The 13,338-nt window shown below is 58.4% G+C and overlaps 2 protein-coding genes across 2 annotated transcripts; one reads left to right on the forward strand and one right to left on the reverse strand.

Moving 5' to 3' along the window:
- The first annotated feature begins 157 nt into the window (after positions 1-157).
- Positions 158-3,614, forward strand: ISLR (immunoglobulin superfamily containing leucine rich repeat). Its single transcript, XM_042824469.1, has 2 exons — positions 158-307; positions 1,533-3,614. Exon 2 carries the CDS (start codon positions 1,541-1,543, stop codon positions 2,807-2,809), a length of 1,269 nt encoding a protein of 422 aa, XP_042680403.1. The 5' UTR covers positions 158-307; positions 1,533-1,540; the 3' UTR covers positions 2,810-3,614.
- Positions 3,615-5,364: 1,750 nt separating this feature from the next.
- Positions 5,365-12,390, reverse strand: STRA6 (signaling receptor and transporter of retinol STRA6). Its single transcript, XM_042824499.1, has 17 exons — positions 12,272-12,390; positions 11,305-11,383; positions 11,110-11,195; positions 10,860-10,999; positions 10,586-10,752; positions 10,323-10,448; positions 9,822-9,889; positions 9,627-9,703; positions 9,286-9,347; positions 8,878-9,058; positions 8,100-8,175; positions 7,873-8,006; positions 6,938-7,055; positions 6,453-6,554; positions 5,961-6,124; positions 5,614-5,751; positions 5,365-5,543 (listed from the first exon to the last, which is right to left on the reverse strand). Exons 1-17 carry the CDS (start codon positions 12,388-12,390, stop codon positions 5,365-5,367), a joined length of 2,016 nt encoding a protein of 671 aa, XP_042680433.1.
- Positions 12,391-13,338: the final 948 nt, after the last annotated feature.

The following is a 13,338-nucleotide window of genomic DNA, read 5'->3' on the forward strand; positions in this document are numbered from 1 at the left end:
GGGGGGGTCCTTTGGCGTTTGGTGGCCCCACTTTGTTCGGGTGGGGACTCTTAGGGCAAAGAGCAAAGGATGCTCTGCGCCCCGATGCTGCGTCCTCCTGCGTATCCACACCGAACTGGGCACGGTGCTGTGGAACAACCCCCCCCCGGGACGGAGGGACTGCGTTGGGAGCCCTTTGCGCTGCCTTCCCCCCTCCTCTTCCCCCCAGATCTTTGGGTCCGGGAGCGGTGGGGCCGCGGGCGGAGGAGGGGCCGCCTGTGTGTTTTTTTTTCCCTGCGATCCTCGGCGAGGCGAGAAGCTGGAGCGGGTCGGTGCCATGGAAAACAAAAGGGCCCGGGGGAGCGGGAGGGGGGAGGAGAAGCCGGGTGCGGGCCGAGGGAGCCGCAGCCGCCAGCCCGGAGCCGCGGTGGGGAGAAACGGGCGCTCCGTCCCCGGAAAACGAGCGGTGCGATGGCGGGGCGCCGAGGAGGGGTGTCCGGGGCTGCCCGGGGAGGCGGAGGGGTGGTTGTTATTCACGGCTCTGGTATGCGCCCGCCGCACCGCCCCCGGCTGCCGCGGCCCGGCCGGAGGGGAGAGGGAACTGCCCCCTGCTCCTCACTGGGAAGCGCTGCCTGGAACCGGAGCGCGGGGATGGGGGGAACGGGATGGGGAGCGGGGGGACCCGCGGTGCGCGGCCGTCCTGCGCGGGGCCGGATTCGTGCGCGCACCCATCCTGCGCGGGGCCGATCCGTGCACGCACCCCACGGAGCAGCCCAAAGGGGACCTACTAATGCCACCGGGCCCCGGCCCCAACCCCGGTGGTGGCTTCTCCGTGCAGGCTAGGGCCCTCTGCGCGCACCCTTTTGCAGGAGCGTGGCTCACCCCTCTCCCCCGCTAAGAAAATAATAAAATAGTTGCGCGGCGTTTCGGTGCCCATCACCCTCTCCCCTCCTGCCCCGCAGCAGCACGGAGCCGAGACAAAGGGGTTTGGCTGCCAGCTCCTCGCTGAGTTAACTGCTTCCGCGGTGGGACCCGCGCAGCACAGCCTGCACGCTGCTCTGCGGCCGCCGCGCCAGGCCAACAAGGAGTTAGCTCTGCCCTCGGCACGTAAAGACTTCCAGCGGCACCCCCCCCTGCGGCTGGTTGGAGGGCTGAGGGGCCCAGAGTTGATGCTTTGAGGGGAGAAGGGCTGAGGATGGGAGAGAGGGTGGTGGTGATCCGCGTTAGGAGAGGTGCGGTGAGGTCTGAATGCGGAGCGCGGAACACGGAGTTCACAGCTTTCATCTCCAAACAGAAGGGATGCAGGATGCCTAGAACAGAGGCGGGGGGACATTTTGTCAAGGAGCTGGAGTGGGAAGGAAATAGTTTAAGATCATGGAGGTAGCCAGAAGCTATTGGCATAGCCGTGCCTTGCTCAGAGTGGGGAATATTTCAAATATTCCCCATTACTGCAGATAATCGCAGGGCTGATTCCTGTTAGCGTTTGGCAAGCACACACAGATCCCCTGCTGGCTACTCTCACGGCCACCCTCATGTCCCCTGTCTGTCCTTAGGAGGAAGGATGGGGCCGCTGCTGTGCTGCCTGGGCATCGCCGTGCTGCTGTGCCGCGGGCTGGCCTGCCCCGGGCCCTGCTCCTGCTCCACCAAGAAGAACGGGCGCCTGCTGGCCGAATGCGCTTACAAGGAGCTGCCCGAGGTGCCGCAGGGACTGTCCCCTAACGTCACCATCCTGACACTGTCGGCCAACCGCATCGGCTGGCTGCGGCGCGGTGCCTTCGCCGAGGTGCCCGAGGTGCAGTCGCTGTGGCTGGGTTACAACCAGATCGGCGGTGCCGAGCCGGGTGCCTTCGCCATGCTGTCACAGCTGAAGAACTTGGACCTGAGCCACAACAAGATGGTCACCTTCCCATGGCAGGACCTGCGCAACCTGAGTGGGCTGCAGATCCTCAAGCTGAACAACAACCGGCTGGCTGGGCTGCCCCGAGATGCCTTCCAGGCGCTGGCAGAGCTGCGCTCGCTGTGGCTCAATGACAACCAGCTCACCACGCTGGCCGATGGCACCTTCCACCCGTTGCCCTCGCTGTCGCAGCTGCAGCTCTTCAACAACCCCTTCAACTGCTCCTGTAAGCTCTTCTGGCTCAAACGCTGGGCTGAGAGCACCTCGGTGTCCCTCACCAAGGGTGGTTCCACGCTGTGTGCGGCGCCGGGGAGGATGCGGGGCCGGGCGGTGACCGACATCCCGGCGCATCAGTGCGTGGCCCCATCAGTGCAGCTCACCTACCTGTCCAAACTGGACAACACGGTGCTGCCTGATGGGCTGACACTCAGCCTACACTGCAGCGTGGCGGGCAGCCCCCTGCCCCAGATCCGTTGGAGGATCCAGACCCCCGGGCGCGGTGTTGAGATCGATGGGCCCAATGTGGCTCGGGATGGGAGCCTCTCCCCATCTGGGCGCATCAAGCAGAGCCAGGAGCGCTTCTTGGTCTTCAAGAATGGCACCATGGCCATCCCCAAGTTCAGCAAGGAGGATGAAGGCACCTACACCTGCATCGCCATCAACGATGTGGGCACAAGAGAGGTGTCAGTCAACGTGGCCTTGGCCGGCTCGGAGAATCCAGCTGAAGACCTGCTACAGGATGACCCCCATGCCAGCTCACTGGGGGGACGGAGCTGCTACAAGGGTGATGAGATGGATCCCGTCGGCACTGGGGAGAAGCTGGTCATCGTTTACCACGTGCCAAGGGAGGTGAAGGGCACGGCTGGAGGAGCTGTGCCTCGGGTTGGGCTGGGGACCCTGCTGCTGGCCTTGGGCATCGTGCTGGGCTGGTAAGGGGGAGCAGAGACTGGTGCCAGTGCTCCCCCACTTTCTGTATCATTTACCTTCACATAGTGCCACGTGTTTGCTGAGCTTTTGGAACTGCAGGCGGGCGCCAAAGTGGCCGAGAGCTGAGCCCAGGGCTGGTCCAACCCCTGCATATGTAGGGGCAGGGCTGGAGCTGAGAACTCCATCAAGGCTTGGGTGATGTAGGGTAGATCCACACTGTGCTGTTGCTGCAGGGCCAGACAGCCTTACGTATGGTCCTTTAGGGAATGGAGGCAGCACAGTTCTTCTTCGTGTGATTGATATGGCAGGGGACATGCAGAGCACCCAGTACCAGGCATGGATCAGGCCATGAGGAGCAGGCTAAGCCTTTCCTGCATAGGACTTGTTGGGTGAGGGACTACCCATGGTGTCTGTGCCCTCCCTGCGTCCCAGGACCAGGCCCTGCCACCCTCACTGCCTCACACATCTGTGAAGCAGATGTTTTCCCCTCTATTCACCACCGGAGCACACAGTCCAAACCCCTCGGCCGGGCCGGTCCCACCGAGCTGCACTGCTCAACCCCACAGCTTCAGCAGGGGGAACGGAGACCAAAGAGACCACATGAAACCAATTATCCCAAAGTGCCTTACATCTCTCTGCAGGACATCTACGCTGTGCCCCTGGTGCTGTGGGCTCATGGTGGGACCGCCGAGCATCCCTCATGTTTTCTGCTAGCGTGTGCCTGCAGGAGCCATGCAGACTCCTGTAGCCTTGTAACCAAAGCTGTGCCACCAGCCGTGTACCAAGCACAATAAATACCTTTTGTAAACCAGCCTGCTGCCTCTGTGCCCCCCACAGCTCGCTCACAGACCGGAGCAGGGAGGAAAAGGCAGAGACGCAAACAGCTGTAAAGCAGCTGTTAGAGCCTGGGGCCTCTGCATAAGCTTTCCAGCCCTATTTGGTTTCTTTCATAGAGGCAGGGAGCACCCCCCCTAGCTGCACAGCTAGCGAGCAGACACATATTGTTCCCATTACAGGCAAGAAAAACACCGCAGCCCCAGTACAAGCACAAGGAGGACAATGCCCTGTGCAGAGTTTCGCTTTCATTTCATGGGATGCAATGCTTCCATCTGGCCCTTTCTGCATTCTGGAGGCAGCTCTCCCCACAGCCCATATCACCCTGTTGATGCTCTCCCTTCCATGCAGGCAGGGATGGGGCTGGCAGCTCAGTCCTTACACGCATGGCGTGGGGTCTGGGAGGAGGGCCACCACCCTGTTCAGTTGCCTTCCATGCCCATGGCAGTGTGTCCATGCGTTTGCAAAGGCGGATTTCCATTCCCCACATTTGTGTTTTAGGTTTGTTAACCAGAGGAGCTCCTGATCCAGCTTGCGCAGGCTCAGGCATGTCACAGAGGGTGGGAAGAGGATGGTGACCCTGGGGACATGTGGGGACAGAGCCAGACGCCCGCCTGCAGCCATACCAGGGCTGCGTGCAAAGCAGCGAGCTTGCAGGGGCAAGAAGTCGCAGCAAAAGCCTTAGTTCACCCTCAGGGCACCCCGATTATGCCAAAGGAAGGGAAAGAAAACAAAGAGTGAAGCCACCTCCTGTCATCTCTCAACTTGATCCCAGCCAAGACATCTCCAGGAAGCTGCAGGCTGTGTAAACAGATGCAGAGCGGCAGCTCCACCCATGGCCCCGAGCTGCAGAACACTGAAGGGATTTCTACTGCCTTTCCCTGAGCCCTTGCAGCCTGGAGGCTGTGTGGTGCAGCTCTGAGACCTCACACATGTGGGGCATCAGCAGTTCCTAGCATCATCAGTTCAAGGGCGGACTCCGACACCCTGTTGTTACCCAACCACTGAGTATGACCAAACCAAGGTCTTCTTGGGGCTTGGAGGAGAGATTTGATCATGTCTCTCCATAAAGTCAAGCAGATCCACCAGAACACCACTGTGACCATCCTGGTGTCCCCACTCTGGGTGTCCCCACGTGTGCCACAGCCTCACCAAGAGAGCAAGCACACCCCAAGTGTAGCAATGAGGTATACAATTTATTGTTCTTCCCCAGCTCGGCATGGCCCAAAGAGGCATGGTGCTGTTCTATGGGCTTGGGGTTGGCTGGTCCTTGAGAACAGCTGACTTTGAGAACAACAGGATGGCAGCATGGGAGGAAACAGCCCCAGTAGGGTAAACTGGAGGATGACAGCTATGGGAGCCCCAGACAAACTGTTCTGCAACCTCCCAGCCTAAAATGGAGCACATGAAATGGGAAAAATCCATGAGGATGATGGGGATGGTGATGGTGGAGGGGACCTCAGTGGCCTTATCTTAGAAATGACCCTAAAAGGACTTTTGGGATGGCTGAAGGGTCTAGCTTGGCTCACCAAGCCTCTGCTCCCAGCTCAGGCTTAGACTGGCATGCCTTGACTGTGTCATCACCTCTGCATCCCGCATGGACCCAGAGCTACAAACCAGTGCTGTCACTGCTGGAGAGGGACAGGAGTGCCCAACCTCCTCCCGTCATGGAAGGAAAGTCAACGGGAGGTGTGATGGGATAGGAGGGAAAAGGCGGGGGGTGGAGGTCAGGGCTTGGGGGGGCTGAGCTGGGCTCCGTTGGCTGTGGGATCACAGAGGGCAGTTTTTCTGCAGGCCATCAGCGAGGGGTTGTTGAGGAGCGTGTAGGCCAACCACCAGCGTGCCCGGCTCCGTTTCAATCGGCCTCCTCCCGATGGTGCCTTCTTGGTGTGCATCAGCTGGAGGCCTGGAAGGAGATGGCAGTGGGAAGCAAGTTCTGTATGCTGAAAGACCCTGGCCTGACTGTAGGAACTCACCTTCCTCTAAGTCCCCTGTCCGGGGCTCAGGTGGCCCCTGTGGCTTCACAGGCTGGAGGAGCAGCAGGCAGAAGGCTCTCATCAGTGGGTGTGACTGGCTGACCTCTGTCTTCAGGTAGTGGCAGTATGCGTGGTAGCCTGGGGGACAGCCCATAGGAAAAACACAGGTGGGTTCAGCGTGGTCCACAGCTGATTGATGAGCACAAGGAGCTGAACCCACCCTCGGTCCCAGCAGGTGATGGAGGAGCCCTAGATGCAAGCCCTGGGAACTGAAGTGGCCCCGTGCTGCTGGAGGTTCCCATTAGAGTTGATGGAGGTCCCCATGCCAGAGCTGCCCCTTGCCCTACCTGGGTCAAATGTCTCCACACCACGGTTCAGCAGGCTGATGTCCAACTGGCAGAAGTGGATGGTGTTGTAGAGGGCAGAGATAACCATCCTCCAGACCCCTGCCAGGATCCCCACCAGCACATTGATGGGAAACAGCAGATAAGTGACAATGTAGAGAGCTCGTCTGTGGATGAGAAAGGAGGGATAAGGAACACAAACAGCCTAGGACAGGGAACACAGCCCTTCCCTACCAGGGGAAGCTGCCAAAATAAACCTCCCACCCTTCTCTCCCTCCCTGGCCGACACCATCCCTGACTGAGACGGCTCCATCCCACAGAAAGATGTGAACGCCCTTCTGGTGTGTGGTCAGGACTTAAAGATTTGCCTCCAGCACAAGTAGAGTCTCCATTTCTCCTTAAAATGAGGCTGGGGTTTTCGGGTAGAGGACGCATGGCAGCCCAAAAGCCCACATCGCTAGGCAGCTCTGCCCCATAGAGCTCACATGCCCATACCTGTTGGTCAGCTCTTTCCGCAGGGGATGTTGCTCCAGGAACTGGTAGTGAGCAGCCACGTTCTGCACGATGACAGCCACCACCAGGGTCAGCCAGAAGGGCCTGGCCGGAAGAGAAGGTGATTCATAGAATCATTAAGAAGGACCCATAAAGTCATCGAGTCCACCATGCCTGTGACCGCTCCAGACCTCGTCACTCAGTGTGACATCTACCATTTTCCTCAGCACCTCCCAGGATGGTGACCCCACCACCTCCCTGGGCAGCCTGTGCCAATGCATTGCCACTCTTTCTGAGAATTATGCCCCAATACCCAACCCGAACCTCCCCTGGCGCAACTTGAGGCCATCACTTCATGAGGCCATCCTCCCAAAGGTTGGAAGACGGGAGGGGAGACCACCCCATAGCCCAAGCTGCAGCCTCCCCATGGCCAGTCACTCATTATGAGCTTGGCTGTGGCACGCAGCTGGGTTGTCCCGAGCCCTCACCACATGTTCTGCACGATTTTGAAGAGGTATGAGCTTGTGCCGGACTGCAGCGGGATGACAATAAGGAAGGTGAAGGCAGCAAAGCAGATGAAGAAAATCACTTGCTGGATGAGGAGACCTGGGAGGGAGGCAAGGGGGAAAGTAGCTGTCACGGGGAGGGGAGGAGAAATGGTCCTTGTTCTCCTTCCCACCCCTGCGCTTGTTTCTGAGCACGCCTTTCACTTTAATCCCATAATAAGCACGAGCCGTCCCTGCCTCCCCCGCTCCGCGCACAATGCTCCGTGCGGGATCTAATTACAAGTTCAGCCTCTCTTATCGCGCCCTGCTTTATCCCCACGGAGAGGAGCCATCTCCGGGGGCTGCGGCTGCGATGCCTCATCATAAAATCAGCCCGAGCTGTGATTTCTAATCATAAATCACGCCGAGAGCGGCGGCGGCTGCGGCTCCCCGCGCCATCGGATGCCGCGCTCCACCTTGAGTGCTCCGCTTTGCAGCTGGGAAACAGGGCTTTAAGGCATCGCGCCGGGCTGGATTTCTGTCCTATTTTACACCCCTTGGCACAGACTCTGGGAGGCGATGGCTGGGACCGAAGGAGACAGACAGGACTTCGCATGAGATGCCGTGGAACAAAATATCTGGGCTGGAGCCAAGGCGGCTCTCACTCCCCCCCCCCTCCTCCAGACCCCTCTTTTCTCCCACCATTTGGTCCTCCCCGCGGAAGGACAGATTGTGTTGAGGGAATAGATGAACAAAAGCCCCAGAGTTTTGCAAAATGGGGCCAAAAAAGGGGATTGGAGCTGCTTGAATATGAAGTTCCCCCTTGGAAATAGGGTTCACCACCTCCTCCCACCCCATAGGTTGGACTGGATGATCTTTTAGGTCTTTTCCAACCTTGGTGATTCTATGATTCTATAGCCCCCCCAAGAAACACATACCCAGGCAGGCAAAAGCTGTCTGGAAACTGGCAAAGCTCATCCAGCAGACAACAGCTTGTCGGGATGGGCGGAGGATGTGGGCTTTGTAGAAGACATCGAGCACAGCCCCTTGGTACAGTACCTTCAGGTTGCTCCTGCAGGGGAGAGAAGCCAATGCTGGATTGGGGGACAAGGACAGGGACACGGCATGGGTGATGGAGGGGGCCTATCTGTGGGGCCCTCCCTACCTGTGCATCACCAGCGTCCTCAGCAGCATGGCAAGGGTCAGCAAACAGCACAGCACCAGCGAGCACACGTAGCACACTGCAGGGAGAAGACAAGGAGCTGCTCTTTGTCCCTAAGGGAGCAGGGCTTTGTCCCTAAAGGGCTGCAGGCATTTTCCTGAGAGCATCACACAGCAATAGGTGCTGGTGCCACGTAGATGGATCCCCAAGCAATGCACCTTGCCTCAGTTTCCCTCCCCATCCCTTTTGCAATACGAGGGGAAACTTTTTTTATCCCCCAGGAAGGCAAGAGGATAATATTCCCCAAGCAAATTAGAAGGGGTATGATCACCAGGTTAGCTCCCTGCTGGAGCAACAAGCAAGTCATTCAGAGCCTGGTGGGATGCTGTGCAGCAGGAAGCAAAACAGGAGAAGGGGCTCTGCTTGGAAAGATGGAAATGGCAGGAAAACAAAGGTTAAGAGGATGAGAGAGGCTGGGCGACTCTGGAAAAGTCACCAAAATGCCCCATGGAGGGAGGGGGCACCCTGCCAGCCCCATGCAGAGCTTTCAGTTATCAGATGCCCACTCAGCAGCAGGGGCCGAGGAGCCATCTGCTCGATTCCAGCACATCTCCAAACCTGTCCAAGGAGCGGCATCTGCAGCGCGGTGCTTGGGCAGGCAGCAGCTGCTCGGGGAGCCCTGGCACGGCACCAAGCTCAGGCACGAGCTGTGTGTCTCCTCTTTCCAGGAGGACGGATCTGGGTTTGAGTCTTTCAAAACTTGGGGATGCCCCCCACCCACCTTCCAGCGACCACAGGTAGTGCTTGACGGTGCTGAGTTCCTTCTCCATGTCCCCCGGCATGCCTGGGTTTTCTGAGGGCACCAGCCCGAACTGCACCAGCAGCACCACCACGTCCTTTGTCATGCCTGCTCGCACGATTTGGATGGTGGGGACAAAGGCCACCAGCAGCAGCAGGGCCACCTACAAGGGAGCAATGCCGCGTGAGCCATTGCGTTGGCTTAAAGACTTAAGGGTGGCTGAGCCCAGTGAGCAAAGTGCCGGGGACCGAGGCTGAGCCAAGGGATGGTAATACCTTGAGGCACGCTAATACCATCCCCAAAGCCAAACTGCCCCGATGGCACATGGCAGTGGCCCCCTTGCCCTGTTGAGGACGTGGCTTCTGCACGCCACTGGGCCACCCCTGTCACCTGGTAGACAGCGATGACTGACGTGGTCATGGACAGAACGAGCTTCAGCGGGAGCTGGAAACCTGCAAATGGGAGAAACCAGCTGTGAACTGAGGTTTTCCTTCCTGCAAACCCCTAAAATCCTCGTGCTCCCACAGCAGCAGCCCTACTCCATCCTACATCCCTCCATGAGAGTCCCAGCCTCCAGTTCCTCCACCCCAAACTGCAACAGTTTGTGCGCGTGCCAAGAGGCAGCTGCCGTGGCACAGATGCTTTGGGGCTGGTGCCAAGGAAGGCATTTGCTATCCGTGGGGAAGGCAGACTGTTTGCTGAGCTTCTGCTGCACAAGGAGCGCGCCCTACCTTCCTCTGGAGCATAGATGTAGGAGCACAGATAGGCACGGAGCCGGGACAGGAAGCTCTCCTCTAGCTTTGGGGTGCTGTAGGAGGAAGGAGGTGGTGACAAGAGTGGCTTGTATTTTGTTTTACTGTTAAAACCAGGGCTACGGGGCTATTTCTGCCCCATTGATGCTGTCCCCATCCCCAGGCTGCCCTTACCTCCCCTTCTGCAGCCGCCTGGACAGCACAGCTTTGAGGTACTTCTTGTAATAGCCTCTCCCTGTAACCTTCACAAAGCAGCAGTAAGTCACCCGCTCCACCCCCAGCCAGCCCACAGTAGGGTCACTTCAGTCCATGCCGGGGCCAAGTGCTGTTTTTGAAGGTTTTCTCCTCTCCTTCACCCAACAAAGCCCAGCATTTCCAAAAGGGCTGAGGATTACTGCTGCCTGCTGGGAACACAAGGCGACCCCAGTCCGGCCTGAATGGGAACCATTGATGCCGTAAGCCTCTTGTACTAAGGAGTTTACTCCAAAGATGGATTTTCCCCTCTTCAAATCCACCAAGATAAACAGAGCTACAGCCCATGCATGCAATGTTGCCTTCAGAGGGCCAGCAAGCTGCTGGGAACCACACTGGGAACACTGGAACACCTCAATTCTAGCAGTCCCAAAATCACGTGGGATTCCCCTATGTTCCCACCACCTCATAGACCTTCATTACCTCCTTGTTTGAGCTCTCCTCCTTTCCTGTGAAGCTCCTGATCAGCAGGGCTGGGTACCACAGACTTAAGACCATGAGGCAGAGGATGATGGGGACATAAGAGAGTGTGGAGTAATACCTATATATCTGGAGACAAGCAGAGCTGTCACAGTTTGGACCCCACCAAGCCTGGGTCTCAACCTGAGCGCTGACATCTCAATGCCACCTCTTCAGGGAGGTGACAAAGCCACACCAGCCTGCCCTGATGGTGGGACGATGTGTACCTTTGGTGACTGGGGACAGTCCACCTTCTGCCAGACGTGGACCACACAGTGGCACCAGGAGAGCAGGCAGCCCAGCAGGTAGCTGGCCCTGTGCCCCACCGTGGCACAGGCAGCCAAGGGGTAGTAGAAGGCAGGGTAGTAGAGCAAAGCCAGGATCTTCCAGTACTCTGCATGGGAGGGGGAGCAGAGGGGACAGGAGCCCTCAGTAGGGACAAGGAATATGTTGCCCAGAGGGCTGCACGGCTCCACGAGGCTGGGATGGAGCCCGCCTTACCCCGGCTGTGCTGGGAGGAGTGGGTGATGAGCGGAAGAGGGTCGGCATCCAGCACCAGCACACACAGTGAGGAGAAGAGGATGCCAAACACCGCGGCCATCAGCCCTCTGTTGCCCTCCTCCTCCAGGAAGTTAGCTGGGCTGTGAGGTGGAAACGAGCCTGGCATCTCATCACTTGGCATATGGCAGCCTACAGCTGGCTTGTTCCATGCCAGCTGGGCAGGGTGATGGGGATGGCTGGGACAAGGTACCTGAGCAGCCCAGGGATGCCGTTCCAGCAGTCCCGGTGGAGACGCCTGCGTTTCACCAGCAAGGACAAGCCCAGCAGCACGGCCAGCTGCCAGGAGAGGGAAACCACGCTGACATTCCACACAGAACCATTTAGGAGCAGGTTGTGCACGGCCTGAACAAGGCAGGTGGCTCACCATCCCAGCGTGGGTACTTACGGAGATGGGTGCCATACAGGTGTGGTACAGCCTGGGGGAAACAGTAGGGTCGCAGTCTGGGACGGTACTGGGAAACATGCTGGAGAAAGGAGAAAAATAATGGGGGTTATACCGTGTCCTGAGAGAAGGACAGTGAGGTGATGTTCCATGCGTGCGCAGATGGCAGCAGCAGTGCAGAACCTTCAAGGAGCGTGGCCACACGGCCCTGATAGTGGGGCTGAGGTCACCCTGAGAGATGCGTTTTATGGTTCAGCTCCAGAGATAAGAGAGGGGAGCGGCCCTGCAGGCACCCATGCTCTCCCGGACCCTGTGCTCCCCTTTAGGATTTGTTCAGGCAGCAAAAGTCCCAACTTATCCCACCCTCCAAGGAAGGCCTTAAGGACAGGCTGCTGCCAGTAGAGCTCTGTGGTTTCTGCTTTCTCTCTCTGCTAACAGCTGTCCTTGGATAGACCAGACAGTTCCTGCTGTCCCCAAATATTGCAGCTCCGAGGGTAGCTCCAGCTCCAAAACAGCTGGGTTTCACCAGCACCAGATCCAGAGCTTTTGGGGTCTGCATGGGATCCAGCATCATCAGGGGACACTGCCATGCTGCCTGCATGCCCTCAGCACCAGGGGACACCGAGAAGGAAAGAGCCAAAACCCTGAAGTTTCCTATCAGGGCTGTGAGCACACAGGGGCTGGGCAAGGAGATTTCAGAGGTTGCACAACGCAGAAGATTAAGGACCCTGTGGCAATGGCCGGGCTTGTCTCCATCAAGCCCTCCTGCTTGGGATTAACATCAACAGAGGGACAAGAGGTGCTGATGGGTGCACCCAGGCCTGGTGGGACAGCTCAGGTAAACTGCTTGGAGAACGCTTTGTTACAGAGCGGATCGCCAGGATGATGGAACTCATAGTGCAGTGAGCTGCGTCCATCTGTGAGGACAAGAGGAGGAGGTGGCACCCGCCTGGGGACACGCAGCACTTACTCATCCTGCGGTGCAGCTGGCTCTGCCGTCTCGTAGATGTACCAGTCGGACACCAGGTCATCCCCAAAGCTGTCATCCAGCAGCGAGCCGTGCGCGGCCCCAGAGATGTTGGCTGCCATGAGCGCCTTCTTCTTACTGACCCAAGGGAGAGGCAGAGAGGTGGGCTTGGGGGAAGTCCTTTTGAGAATACAGGGCTGGAAGCAAGCAGCCCAGAGGCTTTATTCTGTCGGGGCACTCCCACCCATCCCCAGCTTCGCTGCTGGGATGCTGATAGAGCCTTTGTTTGGGTTGCTTCACAGTGGTTACGTGAAGGGCTGCAGAATCAGAGCAAGGGTCACGTTCAGGGGGTGTGGGTGAAGCGGGAAAGAAATGGGTGAGTGGCTCATGTCCCCTGTGTCCCTTTGCTACCAGGTGCTTGGAGCCCCAGCACCTGCCCCTGGCCAAAGCGAGCTCATCCCACAGCAGTAAGGGGTGGCTCGTCCTGGTGCCAAACACAAGGCTTTATTCCTGCTTCCCTCCGTTGTTTTCCCTTTTGCACAGCACTGATGACTTTGGCCCAACAGCCCCACACCCTCTCTCACTGTCCTGCAGCTCTGACTCAGCTCATGGCCATCATGAATAGTCTTCCTGTGCCCCAGGGACAACAAGCCCATAGTGGGGCAGGAAAGCACCCAAAGAGATGAAAGACACCCATCAGCAGATCTGAAGGAAGCCTGCCCTTCCCCAGGGGCTTCACCCCTAGTGAAGTATCCAACACTGTCCCCATGTGTCAGCCCAGGGCTCAGGGATGCCACCAAACCAACCATGAAGCTGAGAGCTGCTCCACGGGGACTCCTGACACACTGCCCATTGGCTCCAAAGGTGTGGATTGATATTCCCTTAGTGCTTCCCCTCCGCTCTGGGTGAGGGTCCCACTCCCCACGGGGGTCTTGGGTTGCCAGAGCCCACCCCAGAGTATCGACTCCCCCGCCATCCCTTGGTTTTGCCTGCATGGGCAAGCGGCTCTGACCTCATCACCCAGGAATGTAGCACTCCTAAAAGAGGTAGAAGGAGCCCATAAAGCACAC

This window comes from Centrocercus urophasianus, unplaced genomic scaffold (genome assembly GCF_019232065.1).
Source record: "Centrocercus urophasianus isolate 14NV4802_14NV808 unplaced genomic scaffold, USGS_Curo_1.0 seq_23, whole genome shotgun sequence".
NCBI classification, from domain to species: Eukaryota; Metazoa; Chordata; class Aves; order Galliformes; family Phasianidae; genus Centrocercus; species Centrocercus urophasianus.